We start from the raw sequence: 20609 nt of genomic DNA on the forward strand, positions 1-20609 counted from the left end.
ATTTGAGGTTAACAAATTGGCACGCCCGGTGGGACCGACTTTGCCTCTCATCTCCTCTCCTACATCGAAGCGCATATCCACGTGTTCAACGATCCAATGGCTCCAAAGAAGAACCAAAACTCTTTGATTCAAAAGGCTACCGAGATTGCCACCGTTGTTGGTTTATCATCCACCGGGGGCAAGATCGATAATACAGCTGCAACAAATGGCTCAAGCTCCTCAGGCTCGGAAGAGATCGACTCCAAATCTCAAGCCTTCACCACATTGCCGGTTATGGTGGTTGATGCGACTTCCGTGGATGAACAATTGGCGCACTTGGCCCAAACAGTGGCCAATCTTCAAAAAATAGTCGAAGACAAAGACATGAAAATCGCTCAATTAATGGATAAGTTGGAACAGTCAGAGGTTGGGGAGTTTAGCCCGAAGCACGAATCTTACCCGCTTCGTGACGAGAAAGCAAAGCAAGTGGAAGAAGCACAGCCCAAGCCGGACTTCGTGCAAGGCGCCGCTCATTCTTCGATGTCTGTTGCCACACTATCTGTTCAACAATTGCAAGAGATGATTGCCAATACCATCAAAGCGCAATATGGCGGACCATCTCAAGTCTCACCCATGTACTCAAAGCCGTACACTAAGCGGATCGATGCATTGAGGATGCCAGCGGGATACCAACCCCCAAAACTTCAACAATTCGACGGAAAGGGGAACCCCAAGCAACATATTGCTCATTTCATCGAAACTTGCAACAATGCAGGGACTAACGGCGATCTCTTGGTGAAACAATTCGTAAGATCACTCAAGGGAAATGCTTTCGATTGGTATGTCGATTTGGAACCCGAGTCCATCAACAGTTGGGAAGAGATGGAACATGAATTCTTGAATCGCTTCTATAGCACGCGTCGTACTGTGAGTATGATCGAGCTTACTAATGCGAAACAATGGAAGGATGAACCGGTCGTGGATTACATTAACCGTTGGCGTGAGCTAAGTCTAAATTGCAAGGATAAGCTATCCGAAGTGTCAGCAATTGAGATGTGTATCCAAGGGATGCATTGGGGACTTCTCTATATTCTTCAAGGTATTAAGCCCCGAAATTTTGAAGAATTAGCTAGTCGTGCCCACGATATGGAATTGAGCATCGTTAACCATAAAAGCGATTTTACCGTGGACAATCAAAGGATAGAAAACAAAGACTCGAGGAGAAGCGATAAATTCAATAGGATTGCTGAGGAGTCTATGGCCATCAAGGCAAGTAGTGTGAAGATTCAACCGAAAAAAAGGGACCGTGATGAGAAAGTAGACGAATTGGAATTGAGAAGTGAAGCTCAAAGTCCTCTGTCACTTCGACCAAATAGAAAAGATTCATCGATCCTGCTTATTGCCATAAATGGAGCGGTGAAGGTGAAGCAACGCGACATCAAACATCATGTTCCTGTATGCGAAGATGCTCAAAATGAAGATGAAGTGGAGGTCAACGTTAGCTCATATTATGCAAGCATTGTTGACGATCTGAATCCAAAGCTAGCATTATCCTTGAAGAAACATCTCCTTTTGGAGAAGATAACATGATAAATTAAGGTGAAATGTTCGCTTGAACTACGTTATGACTTGATCCCTTTAAAGAGGGTACGTAGGCAGCTTAGACCCATATTCTAAGTTCAGTCAAACCAAAAAAAAAAAAAAAAAAGTTGTTTTAAGTTGTTTGCTTGAACTACGTTATGACTTGATCCCTTTAAAGAGGGTACGTAGGCAGCTTAGACCCATATTCTAAGTTCAGTCAAACCAAAAAAAAAAAAAAAAAAAAAAAGGTTCTAAGTTGTTCGCTTGAACTACGTTATGACTTGATCCCTTTAAAGAGGGTACGTAGGCAGCTTAGACCCATATTCTAAGTTCAGTCAAACCAAAAAAAAAAAAAAAGGTTCTAAGTTGTTCGCTTGAACTACGTTATGACTTGATCCCTTTAAAGAGGGTACGTAGGCAGCTTAGACCCATATTCTAAGTTCAGTCAAACCAAAAAAAAAAAAAAAAAAAAAAGATGCATAGTCCCTATGTAAGAAGCATGAAACCAATGAAGAAAAATGGGAGGAGGAGCAACAGTATCGCCGTAGACCAAGCTGAGGTGAATCCCGAAGTCCATTCCGTCTTCAGCAACCAATGGTAATTCCACCAAGAATCAAGAGCAGCAGGAAAGCAGAAGCTTATTGGAGGAGCTCAGTATGTGACATCATGCAAGCGGCAACACACCTTCCCTCTATAGGTCTGCCCGTAACAAGTCGTTGTCGCAATTGTGGAAGTATTGCCCCGACTTCATGATAAATCTGAAAATCCTATTCGCCTCCACACCATCAGGTCCATCACTTTGCGCATATTCAAAACCCATCCTGGACGTGTCAATTTCGGTGATGCTTGGGGTGTCTATGTTTGTAATCTCAATCTCCGGCGATAGAACCACGACATACACTCCATATTTGCCCCTCTAGGCGTCATCGTGCGCCGTCGTCTTTTGAAATTGTTCCACTTCCATATGTCGCCGCCGGCTGCCACTCGATAAGCAAGAAAAAAACTTCGCCGTCACCGCAATACTCCTCTATCCATTGAGGTCGCACGTCTCTAATTGCCAGCGCCAGCTCTGCAGGAAATGGATCTGAGGCCCCAAGCTCGCATGTTGTTTTGAGCCGCCTATTTCTGCCGAAGAAATCAATGTGCTGATGCATCCCGTCCTTTCTGACTGACTCATCATCATCTATGTACTTTCTGACTGACTCATCATCATCTATGTAGATGGAGTGAATCATCTTCGTCTTCGTGCATCACGATATATAAAAAAAAAAAAAAAAAAAAAAAAAACTCCAAGTGCACAAAGTAGCTGTCCTTGTCCAGTTCATCGGAATTGTGGATTCTAGGGTCGACCAAGCCATGACGATGACGACGGTTAGCTGTTGTTGTTCAATGGACTTGCGAGAATTGTGAAGATAGACGAAGAATTGAAGACGTACTGCCGTTGCCAACCTCTGCAGGTGCTGGTCATGGTTTCGACTTTTGAGAAGTAGCCGAAAATTGTGTGGTGATGGTTTCGACATTTGAGAAATAGCTGAAAATTGTTTGTTAAAATCCCTTGACGGTTGTTATCTGCAGAGAAAATACGTGGTGATCAATAACGGCAAGCAAAAAAGAAAATAAAAAAAAAAAAAAAAAAAAAAAAAAAAAAAAAAGAAATAGAGAAGATCTGTTTTGGTTGATTGCCGAACATGTTGAGGGCATAGCTCCGTGGTTAATGGCGTGAGATATGATTTCAAGTGCCAACCTATCATCGAGCAGAAATACTACCAGAAAAGAAGAAATTCACATACTCATTATTCTAACTCTCTGTGCATGTTGGCAGAACCATAAAATCCCTACTCTTATAATAAGTGATGGTCCGTGAGAAATTTAAATTTACCATGTTCCAATTTTTTGAGAAGGGACACAATCTTTTGAAAAGGAAACTTTGCTAATGAAGACTGTGGGTTACCAAAATCTCCTGCAAGTATTATCAAGGAAAAGATTTTTTTTTTTTCTGCGCATTAAGGAAAAAGAATCGACTGCGTTTACCGGAGAGGGAGATACTGCTTTCATGAGGAATTTTCTTATTTTGTTAATCAAGAAGAAAAAAAACGAAAAGATTTGGAAGGATCTTGGTCAAAGACCATAATTTGTGGGATCCACGGCAATTTTGGAAAAAAAAAAAAAAAAAAAAAAAAAAAAAAAAAAAAAAAAAAAAAGAAGAAGAATTTGATGCGTGGTGGCTGCTGCAAATTATCAAAGGGGCCCATTTAATATTTTTTTTTTTTTTTGTGGTTAAGAAACATGTGGCCACCTATGCCAAACATATAAGTGGAACGATCCTTGCAGATTTTACGGGCTTCTTTTTGGCAGTGCTTGATCTTCAGTTCTCCAATGATGGCATAGAAAAAAAAAAAAAAAAAAATACTTCAAGTCTCGTCTTCTACAAGCATTTAACATGTTCTCCGTCGAGTCTTGAAGTGGGGGCATTTGTTGACATCAAAATTGAGATTAAATTACGAATTAATAGCCTAAATAAATTGGTTATTAATTCGGATCTCGATTAAAGGTCCATAATAAATTTGGGCTTATATCAATTTTTGAGATTAAGTTACAAATTAATAATCCAAATAAATCGGTTATTAATTTGAATCTCAATTCAAAGCCCGTGAAGAGTTTGGGCTTTATATCGAAGTCCACACTAAATTTGGGCTCCGCAAATGTGCGATGTGAGTTAACTCAAAATAAGTACTAAATTCTTATTCATTTGGGTTAGCTATTTGGGCTTATAAAATCTAGCCCACGTGAAGTGGCAAGTGGTCAAGCCCACCGGTCCAAGTTTCAAGTCAAGAAACCCTAAAACCGAGTCTATAAAAGTAGGTCTCAAACATATAGAAGAAGACAAGTACACAAGCATCAAGCAAGGCGGACATCAAGCACTCAAAAGCTCTCAAGTCTCGAGCTCTTGCCACAACGAAGAACAACAACCGCGGAGGTTCGACATCTTCATCAAGGCACCATACCCACAAGACCTAGAAATCCCCAAATCGATTTCTAGATATCCATATCTACTTCCGCAAATCAACGGTGGAATCAAGCTCTCAATTCAAGAACAAGCTTCGGCCCTTGGATTATATCTAGGAGAAGAATCAGAGGAATCAACAAAGATTGTAACCCATTTTCGTTTTGATTAAAATATAATTATTTGTTCCTATTTTTTCTTGTCTTGTAATTTATTTTGCAGACATTTAAATTTGAGGTTAACAATATGTTTCTTGGCTTTCCAGTAGTGGGGTTGATTTTAGAGTTTTCCGGCTCGATATAAATCAAATGACGTGCATTGAGCTTGATAACATAGGCAATCGAGCAATATTTCTAAGTCACGCTGAAGGTGGATTTTGTTGTTTCTCTTCGAGAAAAATAAAGCCCAATTCTATATATTATACAGACGAGTATGGCAGGAGTGTTCATGTGTTCGACTTGGAAGACGGGAGCACAACTTCGATGCTGCCATCGCGCAGTATCGGCTACAGGTCAATCAGCTCTTGGGTGCAACCCCAACTCTTCCACAATCATATTCTCTAGTCTCTTTCTTACTAATTATCTTTTATTTCATGTAATTTTAATTACTTTTTTTTTTTAACAATGTATCATCAGTTTCATCTGCCTAAGGCTGGCCTCCAAGTTTATTTTATTGCATCATTGTTAGAAATATTTTATGCCATATATTAAAGCTTGTACAAGTTTGTGTTTTTTTATCTTACCGTTTTAAACTTACAACACAGATGGTTGAATCTGAAAATTAAAATTATAGGACAATTTTTAATTGGTTTGGGCCTTTTTTAACCTTTTAATGGAATTAAGAAGAAAATTTAATTAAAAACATTTAATTTTGGACATCTTTTTAGCACTTTAAAAGTTTTAAATGGGCCAAGGGAAAGACAAATGAAATTTGACAGCCCAAATATAATAAGGATTTTCATAGGTGTGGAAATGCAAACGTATTTTCCGAATTTGGCAGATTCCAATTAGAAAAAAATCGAATTTGGAACCGTTTTTTTATTCTGATTTGAAAAAAATTGATTTCTGTTTATTCTCTTAATAGAATTGTAATTGTATATAAAATTATCAAAAATTCTGATATTCGATCTAATTTTAGTTCCGATATATATGTTATTATTATTATTATTTTAATAAAATAATAATAATAATAATAATAATAATAACAAATAATGTAAAAATAAAAAATAAAATTGAAAGTCTTTCGTTCTCATTTCTCAATAAATTATAAAATAAAGTGGGATCCTGCATAACCTTTGATGAATTCTTATAAACTCAATTAATTAATAAATAAATAAATATATATATATATATCCTTTACCACGTCATTCAAAAAGCAAGGGTGTTTTTGAGATTTTAATACCATGATAAAAAAAAAAAAAAAATTGGTCCAATTTGCCCCGCCTTAGTCCTGAAAATGGCTCTTTCTGACCACCTTCATTGGACTGGTCCAGTAATTTGTCAGAAAATTTAGGGGCAACCTTCTAGATGATTTATTTATAGTAAAAATCTTAGTTCATCTCGTCATCTCATCAAAATATCAAAATTAATTGAGACAATATACTGCAAAATTTTTAGAATCTCACAAAATATTATGCGTTACAACTATATATATATATGCACACATATATGGGCAAATTGCATGTCACCCCCTATATTTTTTTTAATTTGCACTTTACCCCCCACAATTTTAAAAAGTGAATACCCCTTTCAAAATGTTATACTTTTTGTACATTACCCCTGTAGCAAAATTCCAATGGATTAAAAATCGGAATTGAGTGTTTTTTTTATTTTTTTGCACGTTGTCCCTTTAAAAGTTATTTTTGTTGCAAGTTGCCCCTTAAAAACCCTATTCTTCTACACGTTGCCCAATTAAAATGTTATTTTTGCTGAACAATACCCATCGAAAATTGTTTTTTGAGGCAAAGTGCAACAAAATCAATATTGCAAAAAATAGAAAATTTATAGGTGTTGAAGCGCATTTTGTCCTATATATATATAAATATAAAAAAGTAATAATAATAAGGAAAGAAGGAAATTAAAAAAAAGAAAAAAAAAAGTCGTTAATTTACACAGAAGCACACGGGTAAATAAAAGGAATTGCTGCAAAATGCTGCCTTTTTTCCTCATCTTTGACTCCGTAGTCCCTAATTCTTAATTTTCTTCTTCTTCTTCTTCCTCGTCTTCGTACGCGCACACCACCATCTTCTTCTTCTTCTTCAAAAGTGTTGGATCTTCGAAGATTAAATTCTTAATTCTGTTAATTGAACGGGAAGGGGAGGAGGGGAGTTAGGTGGCGGTGTGGATGGTAGTGCGCGGCGGAGGTGGAGTGGTGGCGTGATAATGAGTGGAGTTGAATGGCGGTGGCGGTGGCGGTGGTTGTGCGGCGCTGACCGTTTCACATGGAATGGCAGATCTTGTTAGCTACGGTAGTAATGCCCACCGTGACTTCGACCTGGTAATTTTACCTCTCCGATTCATTCTATTTACACTTTTTAATAACACTAATTCAAGTGCTTATGCTAATTTTAAGGTAATTTCATCAAATAATTGATTTTCTATTGTTCTACTAAATAATTAACTGATCGGAATTTTCGGATGAATTTGGTTTGAAATTTTGCCTGTAGATTTGGAATTTATGTAGGAAATGTATTTATTTATCACCTAGGTCATAAACTCATTACAGTGAATTATTATTGGATTGATTGCTAAAATCGAAGCATTCGAAGGTTTAATTATACCCATTATCGGCCGTAGCTTGAAAATCTTGTGTTTGTTTGTTCGTGTATTTTATCGATTTTCAAATAATAAATAAATTGAGGAACTGATTATCAGTGAGCAAATGCAAGTAACGTAGTGCGTGGTGCGATCGATTGCGATTAAGTTTTTAGATAGTTGTGTGAATATGTTTAATGTTTTTACACGAGGGGTTTTTATTAACTCGATCAGTCCTATTTGCTTTTCTTGAAATTATCGAAAGATTGTTAAATATTCAGCGGCGAAGTTGCTTTTTTAGTTATTGATTTTCTTAAAAATATGCAGAGCTTATTTATCGATCGACTTGCAAAATGAGTGATGTGTGGATAAATACTGCCCGTGTAGAAAAGATTTCAATTTTCTTTCGTTTATCTTTCCACGGTAAATGGCATATAATATTTTTGTTCTTAAATGAAAATGTTTATATTGCGATTTTTTTTTTCGGTATGTGCAGGCAGTGATAGCTCTAAAAAAGGGAGCTCAACTACTTAAGTATGGTCGTAAGGGAAAGCCTAAGTTTTATCCATTTCGACTCTCTCACGTAAGGCGACAGTATTATTATTATTATTATTATTATTATTATTATTATTATTATTATTTACAATGATTACTTTCATTATGCTCTTTTATTAAATCATGTGGATAGAATCGATCGGCTCACAACAGTGTCTAATTACCGTTTCTTGAGTATGATACGTTATATCAGAAAATTCCCGTGAAAATGAACTCGTTACGACGTTGCGAAATATGACAATTAGAATGAAAATAATGGCCAAACTAAATCATATCGTAATTGGTAACAAATTTGATGGTAAATGAAATAGGAAATCGATTAAAGAGTCATGAAATCGATAATAGTTACACCATGACCGTATAATCATTCAGATAAATAAGTCGAATCTTTGTATGTAACTTCAGTTATTCGTTCTGTTAGAATTAATGATTACGCTTCAATTTAATGCCGACGGTTGTTTGATTTTGAATATTGTAGGACGAGACATCAATAATTTGGATTTCTAGTAGCGGTGAAAGAAGTTTGAAATTAGCTTCGATTTCAAGAATAATCCCTGGACAAAGAACTGTGAGATTTTTTAGCAACCAATTATTCTATACTTTATCATGTTTATATATCTCTATTTTTGACTTTCAACGATTATTCGTGAACTTGTTGCACAGGCTGTTTTTCAACGCTATCTGCGCCCCGAAAAGGAGTATTTGTCCTTCTCTCTTATATATAACAACGGCAAAAGATCACTCGACCTGGTCAGTGATAATTCAAATTCATTTTGACAATAGTATTTAAACTAGATTTTTTTTAATTAAAAAAAAATATTAAAAAATTACACTTATCGATCTCTTGTATTGGTACAAGATCTGCAAGAACAAAGTCGAGGCGGAAATCTGGATAGCTGGTCTTAGGGGATTGATATCATCATCTGGACAAGCCGGGCGTTCTAAAATTGATGGATGGAGTGACGGAGGACTCTATTTCGACGTAAGTTATTTTACTACCTTCGTAGCGTAATTTGAAATTTTATTTATTGGGGTTTCGTTTCTTAAATTTGAAACTAAATTTTATTTAGTTTCTACGATCATTGTTCATTAATTTATTTCTCTTTAAACTATGACTTATATGAACTAATGTCCACTTACATTTGTAATGAACGCACACCGATAATTGTGATTTAAAAGAGGAGATCGATTCTGAAAACAGAAATTGACGTAACATTTTTCTTGAAACGAACTTCCGTCCGTTTGTTTCAGTTTACAAACATTTAATAGTAAATAATGGTTTCTTCTAAGCTGTCTGCAACTAACTATTTTCAGGACAATAGAGATTTGACATCCAATAGTCCAAGCAATAGTTCCGTCAGTGCCACACGAGAAGTCACCTCGCCAGAGGTATCAATCAGTTCAAGCACAATAGCTTCTCCAAAGAGCAACCGCTCCGATACTTTGGCCTACTCCGAAAGGTCACATGCATCTTTAGACCAAACAAACATGCACGCGAAGGGATCTGGATCAGATGCTTTTCGCGTCAGCGTATCGAGCGCGCCCAGCACGTCCAGTCACGGCTCCGCACCTGACGACTGCGACGCCTTGGGCGACGTGTACATATGGGGCGAAGTCATATGCGAGAGTGTCGTCGTCAAGGTGGGGCCCGAGAAGAACGCCAGCTCGGTCGATACGAGGGCCGACGTTCTTCTTCCTAGGCTGTTGGAGTGCAACGTGGTCCTCGACGTGCACCACGTGGCGTGTGGGGTCCGCCACGCCGCACTGGTGACTAGGCAGGGCGAGGTGTTTAGTTGGGGCGAGGAGTCCGGCGGGCGGCTCGGCCACGGCGTAGGCAAGGACGTTAGCCAGCCCCGCCTCGTCGAGTCATTGACTTTCACCGGGGTTGACTTTGTGGCGTGCGGCGAGTTTCACACGTGTGCGGTCACTATGGCAGGGGAGCTCTACACTTGGGGGGACGGGACCCACTACGCGGGGCTATTGGGCCATGGCACCGACGTCAGTCACTGGATACCCAAGAGAATAGCGGGCCCGCTCGACGGGCTTCAAGTTGCCACAGTCACTTGTGGGCCGTGGCACACGGCCCTTATAACTTCCACGGGCCAGCTCTTCACTTTCGGAGACGGGACCTTTGGCGTATTGGGCCATGGAAATCGAGAAAATGTTTCATATCCCAGGGAGGTGGATTCTCTGATGGGGTTGCGAACAATTGCTGTCGCGTGTGGCGTGTGGCACACTGCTGCTGTGGTCGAAGTCATCGTAACTCAATCCAGTGCGAGTATTTCTTCGGGGAAATTGTTCACGTGGGGCGACGGCGACAAAAATCGGCTCGGCCACGGCGACAAAGAACCGAGACTGAAGCCCACTTGCGTGTCTGCACTCATCGAGTACAACTTCCACAAGATCGCGTGCGGTCATAGTTTGACCGTGGGGTTGACCACGTCGGGCCGGATTTTCACTATGGGAAGTACAGTCTACGGCCAGCTCGGAAATCCTCACTCCGACGGGAAGCTGCCATGCCTAGTGGACGACGGTCTCGCGAAGGAATGCGTCGAAGAAATCTCTTGCGGTGCCTATCACGTGGCTGTATTAACATCGAGAAACGAGGTTTTCACGTGGGGTAAGGGGGCGAACGGGAGATTGGGCCATGGAGATATAGAAGACAGGAAATCACCCACACTGGTCGAATCCTTAAAGGACAGACACGTCAAATTCATTGCCTGCGGCTCGAATTACACTTCCGCCATATGTCTTCATAAATGGGTTTCGGGCGCCGAACAGTCGCAGTGCTCGGCTTGTAGACAAGCTTTCGGGTTCACAAGAAAGAGACACAACTGCTACAACTGCGGCCTGGTCCACTGCCACGCGTGCAGCTCAAGAAAAGCACCACGCGCCGCGTTGGCACCCAGTCCGAGCAAGCCGTACCGTGTTTGTGATTCTTGTTTCGCCAAACTGTCTAAATTGGCGGAAGCTGGGGCCCACAACAGAAGAAACTCAGGCCTGCCTCGGCTTTCTGCCGAGAACAAGGACAGGTTGGATAAGGCCGATTTAAGGTTGGTCAAATCCTCCGCAATGCTGTCGAACTTCGATTTGATCAAGCAGTTGGATAATAAAGCGGCCAAACAAGGGAAGAAAGGCGACGCGTTTTCTTTAGGACGTTCGTCTCAAGTGTCACTGTTGCAGCTGAGGGAGGCTGTTGTGTCTACAGCTATAGATCTACGGCGGAATGTTCCGAAGCCGGTTCTTACAGCCTCGGCTGTCAGCTCGAGGTCCGTTTCGCCCTTCTCGAGAAAACCCAGTCCTCCGCGATCCGCAACCCCGGTTCCTACAACATCTGGACTGTCGTTCTCCAAAAGTATTAACGATAGTTTGAAGAAGACGAATGAGCTCTTGAATCAGGAAGTGCACAAGTTGAGGGTGCAGGTAAATTCCTCGAGTTCTAAAATCGTGAAAATACGATTATTTTTCTTTTTTATTTTGTTTATAATTAATTAATTATTTTGATGATGAAATTGATTAGGTTGAAAACCTTAAAAACCGATGTGAAGTGCAAGACTCGGAGCTCCAGAAATCGGCAAAGAAAACTCAGGACGCATTGACATTAGCTGCAGAGGAATCTGCAAAGTGTAAAGCCGCAAAAGAAGTGATCAAGTCGCTTACGGCACAGGTTATATACAGAGTTTCGCATTCGTATGTGCATTTTTGTTGCGCAATAACCTAATAAATTTGAATTTTCTCGTGTTTATGCTCATTTAATTTCAAACTATAGCCATTGTTTTCCATACTGCCTTTTTGAAGCTTATTTTCAATTCATTTTTTGTTTTTTCCTTGCTCGTTTTATCATTCGAAAGACAATTAAATTAATTTAACGTAAACGAATTTGTAATATTTCAGCTCAAAGACATGGCCGAGAGATTACCGCCGGGTGCTTACGACCCTGAAAGCCTGAAGCTAATTTACATGCCAAATGGATTTGAACCAAAACGGGAAACGGATTCAAGATCGGATTCGGGTCCGTCGGAATTGGTCGGAAGTGCTGCTGTAAGAAACGAGAGCACCTCCAATGGAACAAACAATGGCTTTGATTCCAGACTTTCTAATGGCGGTGCAAATAATTCTCAGTCTTACAGGACCACCTTGTCTGAGAATCTCGAAAACAGAGAATCTGGTCCTTCGCATGAAGACGAAACGGAATCGAACTCGAGAAACTCGGTTGTCCCGGTTAATGCTGGACAAATCGAATCTGAGTGGATCGAACAATACGAACCGGGCGTGTATATAACACTCGTTGCCCTTCGTGATGGAACTAGAGATCTCAAACGCGTGCGATTCAGGTGTTAATTTTTTAAGATTTTTATACACGTGTTATAATTTGTTACAAGAACTTTTTTATTTTTTATTTTATCATTATCTATTTTATTATTTTTTTTAACAATGTGCAGCCGGAGAAGATTTGGGGAACACCAAGCGGAGACGTGGTGGTCAGAGAATCGAGAAAAAGTTTACGAGAAGTATAATGTGCGTGGATCGGATAAGTCATCGGTTTCCGGTCAGGCTGCCCGGAGATCCGAACGTGGATTTTCACCTTCTTCTCAAGTTTAGGTAAAAGAAAAAACGAAAAATATACGGTATTTGGAAAAATCCTCCATCTGAGCATAATGTGCAGTAGTTGTCAGAGCAATTGGCAGAAACATAAGACCCATTTATTTTTTTTTATTTTTTTTTTTTTTTTTTTATTTATTAAAGATTTATCATTTTTCCAGATTTCATCTACTGAGGGTGGATTTTTATTGTAATCGTGTGTATATATTACTTCTTAAATATTACTTATTATTACACTTGATGTCGAAAATTTGTGTGCTCGAGTTTTTCGGAATCAACCTTCATTAGGTTCATCTAAGCCTTATCGAATTGTAATAAAGACGAGAACAAAAATTACCGTCACCTTTGAGGTAAGGTTAAATTACAAAAAAATACCTCATGTTTGTGTAATTATAACAACTCCCTTAACTATGAATTTGTTTACATGTCTACCCTTTGATGTCAAATTCAACAATTTTTTAAGATTTCATGGAATATTCTCTAGTTTGTACTTGTTTTGTGCAAAAATGCAGTTTAAAATGCACGACAATCTGTTATTTATAAGTCAACAGACACATATTATGATCTTAGATTTTTTTATTTTGTACAAAAATCCAAATCGATCTCAATAAGTGTTGTTAATTACTTAATTAATTGGTAGTTGACTTAATAACAAGAAAATCCACTTAACAGTGGTTTAGCATTTGGTAGAATGTTTGAAATCAAAGAGGTTTGGCCGGCAGAGGACTTGGAAGTAATTAGACTTTTTGTGTTTTATTATCTAATTTATAGTATAAAATAGGGCAAATAACGGCTACCTCCCTGAGTTATGACCAAATTAAAAAAAAACCCTCTTGTTTGGATAATTACAGTCATCCCTCTCCTTTTAAATATTTTCCATAAAATTTATGTAATTCGGTTATTTACCGGACCAAATCGTATATTCAGTTCGGTAAACGGTATGAAATGTCGGCGTACCAAAATTTCGGTTCGGTTTTACCGATTTAACATCCATAAATTTACCTCTGGAGGGGTATTTTTGTAAAATAATAAATAGTTGAGGGATGGTTGTAATTACCCAAACAGGAAGGAGGTTTTCGTAATTTCACCATAACTTAGGGGTGGCCGTAATTTATCAGATAAATATATTAGACTTATATCTTCCGAATAATCCTTAATTACTTGAAAAAAATAGAATTTTAATTTTAAGTGCAATCATTTATATATTATTTTATTAAAAATAAGTACACTTGTAAACATGCCTAATCACAATATTGAAGTTGTCAAGACTCTATGTTTATACTTGTTAACTCTTAATCAACTATTTCCAGATTTTAAAAAGTTATCGACTTCCTTTTATTTCCTTTAATTATATATATATATATATATATATATATATATATATATATATATATATATATATATATATATATATATATATATATATATTGTTGAGAAACAATATTTTCCCTTTTTATATTATATTATGACAAAAAAGTTCAAAAATATTAATTGAAAAAAAGACTGTTCAAGTTAGTAGACGTCAAATAAAATATGAACGTGATCAACAACCAGATTCTCCAATGAATTAATAATTTTAATTAGTTGAAAAAAAATAATAATTGTTGTTATTGTCAGTCTGTCGGCTGAGTAATTAAGAAATATTAAGTTCATATTATTAAATGTCCATACTAATTATTTTAGTCATCATATTGACGTAAAACATACGTCACTAATTAATCGAATAATATGAAACAAATGTTTTGAAGTAGAAGATGAAGAAACATGATCATGAATTCATGATATTAACATATCTACATGTGTAAAAATATATAAACACAATTACATGCATTCATATTAATCTTAATGAATCTAAAAAAAAAAGTATGTATGTATATTCGTGCATGCATATATAATCTTTGACATATATATATATAATACTTCCTGTGTAATTATAATCAACTCTCAAGAAGGGCTGCTGGTTGAAAAACAACCCACATTTACAGCACCATATATATATCTTCCATTTCAAGAAGAATAAATTGTAAAAAAAAAAAAAAAAAAAAAAAAAAACTAGCTATAATTAATAGCATTTTTTTTCCTAATTAATAAATATGTATATATATATTTAATATTTGAAAAGTACTCGATCTTCAAGGTGAGCGGGCCCCACTTGCGTCCAAGCCGATGGCGTTGTGCCTCTGGGAAGGGCCGGAAGGCGGAATAGGAACGCCTTTCGGCAAAAACCCCAAGAAATTAGGGTTTGGGGAATCATGATTATTATTAGATTGTGGCTTAACTTTGAGAAATTGTGTGTGCCTAGCACAATTTACATGATGATGATGATGTTCATCACAAGCTGTAAATATGATCAAGAAAAGAAGTATTGAAATGTGTGTTATTTGAATTCTTTTCCCCATGGATGAAATTCAAGTTTAGAGAGAGAGAGAGAGAGAAAGGGGGGAGAGATTCAGAGAGAGAGATTTGAAATGTGGGAAGGTGATGTTTGCAGTTGGAATAGTGTATATAGTGTTTACTTGTTGAAATGGTGGTTAATTTTATTTTATTATATTTGGTAATTTGTGGATTAAATAATAATAAAAGTGGGCCATGTAAAAAGATGAAGAAAAAACAGAAGGGAAACTTGTGTCTGAAGTTTATGTAGTAAGGGAAGAACACAAAGTTGAGGTGCAACATGGGGGCATTGACTCCTTATTTCCCTATGTTTTTATGGTGTCTCTTTTTTTTTTTTTCTTTTTTTTTATTAAGTGTTTCATCTGAAATTTGTTCTTTGCCATTATTTTGGGAGTTATTTTCATTTTTATGGGGGAGAAATATGTTTTGAGAGAACAATTTGAAAACGAAAGTAAAGTTTGTATATAATTTGAGGTGATATTTTTTGTTACTGCAGTCAATTTTTTTAACTGTAGCAGTTAAATCATGTATGAGGGAGAGACAAACTTTTGGAACTGTTTTTCGAGAAAACAATAAGACTGAGACGAAAATGAAACCAAACATTATCTTATTACTGAGGGTACAAACGTGATTTATCATGAACGACGAAATCTACCGGAACGAAAATGATCTATACATCTTGTAAGATAATATTTTGTAGTAACTTTAGTTTGAAAATTTTATTTGAGTGTGTATAGATTGTGAAACTCAAGAATACCTAACTTAAGAAAAATAAAATAATGAACCATAGGAAATGCCCCAAAAAATAAGGGGTTGGGGTATGTTGATTGTTTGAACGGGTCTTAAGGGAAAATTGTTTGGATGAGAAATGGTAACATGCAAAATGGTGGGACGGATGTATAAATTAATTAAATTATAATATACAAAATGAAATAAAATATAGATAGATGTATATATATGATATATCTGAGGAAAAAGAGGTGCAATGTTGAAATGTTAGGTGGGCAAGTGGACCCATTTGAAATAAATGGCCGACTATTATTAGCAGCATAAATTGTTCTTTTTTTAAATAGGGGAAATATGTCTTTTCCCTTATTTACATTTTGGTCCCTTTTTTCTTTTCTTTTCCCCCCTACTCATCTATCAATCTTATCTTCTCTTCCACCCTTCAACATTTATGATGCACATTCTCTTAAAATAAGAAAAAAAGAAAAAATAATTACTAAAATTATTGGGGTTTTTTTTTTTTTTTTAACTTTATCCTAAATTGACAATTCCGAAAATCAAATCAAATAACTAGTTTTGCCAGAAGGCCGTTTGAATTCGGTTTGTTAGTATAGTGAAACGAATTTAAATATAAATTTTCATTCGATAAGCTCTGAAACTTGGATGTAGCACAAACTCGATTAAAAAAAAATTAATAGATATGGAGAAAAAATCTAACGACTCAATCTCGATCAGTGTTTGATTCGGTTACAACTTATTCGAGCTTGACACAGTTGTTTATCAAACAAACTTAAACACGACTTTGAAAGCTCCATAAAAATTTCGAACAAGTTTGAACAAACGTGTAATCGACTCGGTTCGATTTTATTTAAGTCCAAATGAATACGAAAGGTGATTTATTTTTTCTTGTCCTTTATTTTTACCCTTCTTTAATTTGTTACCTATTCAAAGTCGTTGTACTTAGTTTAGGTCATTTTTGTTACTACTTTGGAGTTCATTTGTAAGTTCTTCTTTCTTCCCTCTTTAAGAAGAGAGATGGTGAAATTTATGTTAAATTGTCACAAAAAGAAACTAATAATTAAAATTGTATGGCACATTTCTCTCTAAGTTTACCAATTTGTCTTGGCTATAATATTAGATACTAAAATTGATTAATATTGTAGTTGAACTTAGGTATATAATAATTCAAGCAATTAATTATTTATTCTTAGTTTTGTAAGAGATATTCCGAAATTGATTTGGTTTTAGACTTTGGAAAGATGAAGAAAATATAAAATAGATTGTTGTAGTTGAAGGCTGTCGAGTTATTGACTTATTTATGTGAAGCAAGAATTATTTATCACCCATGTGGGTTCCACTATTTCATATTTTATGTAATTTATTTCACACTTGAGGTTTTTTTTTTAAATAAATAAGCACTTGTAGCTAGTTCAAAAGTACAATTTCAAGTTTATTGCATTCAAGGATTCCATATTTACTATTATGGTCAAAACAACTATTCATGTTCTTTTTGCTTGCAAAAATACCCTATTTCCAGTTTTCAGTATTTTTCCCCTAAAAACTTACCATTAAGGTGGTTATGTGCTTAAAAATGCATCAGATTATTAATTTATTTTTGCTAAATTAATAAAAATGGAAGTTTTTAAGCATTACGAAATAACACCTTTTTTTAGAAAAAAAAAAAAAACAACAACTCCAGTACTTAGGGGTGTAAATCGGACGGATCAGATCGGAATTAGCCTTTTCGAAAAAATTACGATATTTTTCGAAAATTGGAACGGAAAAATTTGTTCCAAAATTGAAAATTTTCGGACCGAAATCGGTAAATTCAAAAGTTTCCTATTTTTGGTCACCCAAAATATAAAAAACATAATAATATTGATATTTTAAGTGTAATATTCAGAAAAAAATGGAATCGAAAATTGGAATCTCATATATATTCTAATCCCGATCCAAATATTTTGGAGAAATCAGAATTCGGATCGAGATCGGTGAAAATCAGAAATTTCATTACAATTCCCTCCCTTGCCCATACTATTTTAAACTGAATTTCATCTGGGCTTTCCTAATGACCTTGGATCTTTATTCGGGCCTAAAGAAAATTCTATAGCCCTTTCTATTATTTGGAGCCCAATATCATAATCTAATTTTTCAGCTCACAATAATATCATCATCATTAAAATTGAATATATAATTCATTGAATTGAACAAGAACCAATTTCAATTTTATAGAACTCCAATTAATTTAATACATGTACATATGTTTAATTTATTTTTACCTAATTCCCTTCCCTAATCAAACACAACACTACAAAGTGTTGGACCAATTCAAAATGACTACTTATATCAATAAATTAGTTGGTCAGGTCAACGTTTGTTGCAGATTATAAAGAAGCAACTACAAAATCGTGTTTGGTTATCCTTGTCCTTTTCCACATCACAATATTAATAATAATATATACATAACGTTAGTCAATTATTCCAAACACATACATATATATTAATTCAAACTAGTTAGTACATGTTTTGAATTTCTCATTTTCCTACCTGCTTTTACACGTTCTTCAACAGTACATAAGAAAACAGTAGTAATAATAATAACAATAATATATACACACACATATACAAAATACGTGTAAAAGATGAATTGCTTCTAAAAGATGAATTAAATTAATTAGTTACATGAATATGTTCCTATAGTTAATTGCTTCATCAATAGCTTTTCAAAGTGCTATAAACAGTCTTTGCACCATAGAATGTATTATGTTTATATATGCCTAATTTTTAACGACCTACCTGCATTATATTTTGTCCCCATTTCTTGGGATTATTCGACCATTTATTTCTGATTTATATATATATTTTTTGAAGATTTTGTGGCGATCGTGTCCATCGTTTTGGTGGGATGTGCTTCGGTTCGATTTCTTGGATCTAGGATTCCAAAAATTTCTAAGGGATCGTTAAAATAATAGAAATTTAAGAAAAGATAAGGGGCATCGGCCCCGACTCTATACTGGCTCTACCACTGTAACCACGAATTCGTCTATTATGTATTTATGTTTAGCTTCTACTTTTTTCCAGGTCATCATGCAGAAATTCAGTAAGAACTAATTTTATTCGAATAAACAATTCCCCACTTACATATATATATATATATATTTAATCACAATCATAGTGAAAACCAAAGAATAAACATTCGAAATTGTGCAAAATGAGGTTTGACTTTACCTAAATCCATGCATGAATTTCATGCAAATGTACCATAAATTTCTTCAACGCGTGGGCCCCAGCGCCACTTGAAATTGGGGATTCTTTTGTCTGGTTTTAACTTTTAATATAAGTAATTATCACCCAAAGGCCAAAATCAATCTAATTAGACATTAATAAATAAACGCCAAATATTTTAATTATTTTGAAATGAAAATCCATTTTGCAAATATTGACCAAAACGACGTCACCTCTCTACCCTACTTTGACTCTGTCTTTTACTCTTTTTATATAAATCTCCCTTTAATTCCCCCGTTAGATAAACAGACGAAAAATGGCAAGAGAAAAGAGGAGGCAGGAATTGTACGTTACTGTACCTAGCCTTTTCCGGTGCCCTATTTCCATGGACGTGATGAATTCTCCGGTGAGTCTCTGCACCGGCGTCACATACGATCGGAGCTCAATCGAGAAGTGGCTCGCCCTCGGCCACAACACCTGCCCCGCCACCATGCAGACGCTGCTCTCCACCCACACAACCCCCAATCTCACCCTCCGCCGCCTCATTCAGCTCTGGCTCTCCCACGCCGACGTCACACAGGCGTCGCCTACGTCGTGTATCCCCAAGCAGCAAGCGGCTGAGATCGTCGGCGCCGGCGAATTCGACGCCGACTCACTGGAGAAGGTGATCGGTTTCGTGACCGCTTCGAAGGAGAATTTGAATTTCTTCGTCGCGCACTCGGACGCCGCCGTTTCGAAATTGGTGGAGGTCCTCGCGAATTCCGATGAAATTCGAATCTGTGAGATGATTGTCGAGATTTTGGATTTGATCTCGCCGGAGAATGGAGTGGCGCAGAGATTGGCGGATCTGATTTTGAAGAGCGGCGACGGTGGAGACTGTTTATCTTCGCTCGCCATGGTTTTGCAGAAAGGAAACACCAAATCGAAGGTGCAATCAGCGAAGATTTTGGAGATGATCGCGGTAATTAAACCCGAATCTCATCGCAAAATCGCAGAAAAACCAGGGCTACTGTACGAACTGTACATTTTATCCACCGTAGAGATCGATACATCCGCAGTAGAAGCCAGCCTGTCAGCTCTAATCGCGATCTCAACCACCAGGCTGGTGAAGAAGGAGCTGATCCGGTTCGGTACAGTGAGAACAATAGGGGAAATCCTCTCCGGTTCGGACTACTCCGCTCCGGTTCGGGGAGTCGTCGAAAAGGCACTCGCGATGCTAGAGACCATCGCCACGTGTACGGAGGGGAGGGGTGCAATCTGCGAAGACGGGAAATGTGTGGTGGAGATTGTGAAGAGGCTGATGAAGTGTTCCGGTGTGGCGACGGAGCACGGTATAACTGTGCTGTGGAGCGTGTGTTGCTTGGCAAGGGATCGTGTGGCTCAGGAGAAAGTGAGGCTGGTCAACGGATTGACCAAGGTACTACTCGTAATGCAGAGTGACTGTTCGGCTAACGCAAAGCAGATGTGCGGTGAATTGGTCAAAGTTTTGGGGGCGAAGAATTCCAAGTCGAATTTGGCTCCTTACGAGACGAGGACCACCCACATTACGCCCTATTAATTTGACTAACAAATTTCATAATTCTTTTTTTTGTCATGATTTTAATTTTTTAGACGTATAAAAAACACACAGTTTGGTAGGTAACCACAAAAGAAATTCATATTTGTAAATGTTCTAAAAAAGAAATGATAATTTTTTGCATTACAAATCTATTAAGCCTCGTTTGGTAGCAAAGATAACATAATATTTACAGATCGAATTATCAAGCATCAAATAAAGTCCAACAAAAAAA

At 36.9% G+C, this 20609-nt stretch overlaps 3 protein-coding genes across 3 annotated transcripts; 2 read left to right on the forward strand and 1 right to left on the reverse strand.

The window, feature by feature from the left end:
* Positions 1-6625: 6625 nt before the first annotated feature.
* LOC105950745 (Regulator of chromosome condensation (RCC1) family with FYVE zinc finger domain-containing protein) lies at positions 6626-12724 on the forward strand. The gene is made up of 9 exons (XM_012974110.2): positions 6626-7060; positions 7814-7900; positions 8351-8440; positions 8536-8622; positions 8732-8854; positions 9187-11295; positions 11393-11539; positions 11767-12206; positions 12315-12724. The coding sequence occupies exons 1-9, from the start codon at positions 7010-7012 to the stop codon at positions 12472-12474; spliced, it is 3294 nt and encodes a 1097-aa protein (XP_012829564.2). The 5' UTR covers positions 6626-7009; the 3' UTR covers positions 12475-12724.
* A 1843-nt stretch (positions 12725-14567) lies between these two features.
* Positions 14568-14930, reverse strand: LOC105950706 (protein IDA-LIKE 5). The gene has a single exon (XM_012974078.2). It carries the CDS (start codon positions 14871-14873, stop codon positions 14607-14609), a length of 267 nt encoding a protein of 88 aa, XP_012829532.2. The 5' UTR covers positions 14874-14930; the 3' UTR covers positions 14568-14606.
* A 4055-nt stretch (positions 14931-18985) lies between these two features.
* LOC105950760 (U-box domain-containing protein 28) lies at positions 18986-20525 on the forward strand. The gene has a single exon (XM_012974126.2). The coding sequence runs from the start codon at positions 19136-19138 to the stop codon at positions 20375-20377; it is 1242 nt and encodes a 413-aa protein (XP_012829580.2). The 5' UTR covers positions 18986-19135; the 3' UTR covers positions 20378-20525.
* Positions 20526-20609: the final 84 nt, after the last annotated feature.

The sequence above is a fragment of the Erythranthe guttata genome, chromosome 3 (assembly GCF_056151865.1).
Source record: "Erythranthe guttata isolate IM_541 chromosome 3, IM_541, whole genome shotgun sequence".
NCBI classification, from domain to species: Eukaryota; Viridiplantae; Streptophyta; class Magnoliopsida; order Lamiales; family Phrymaceae; genus Erythranthe; species Erythranthe guttata.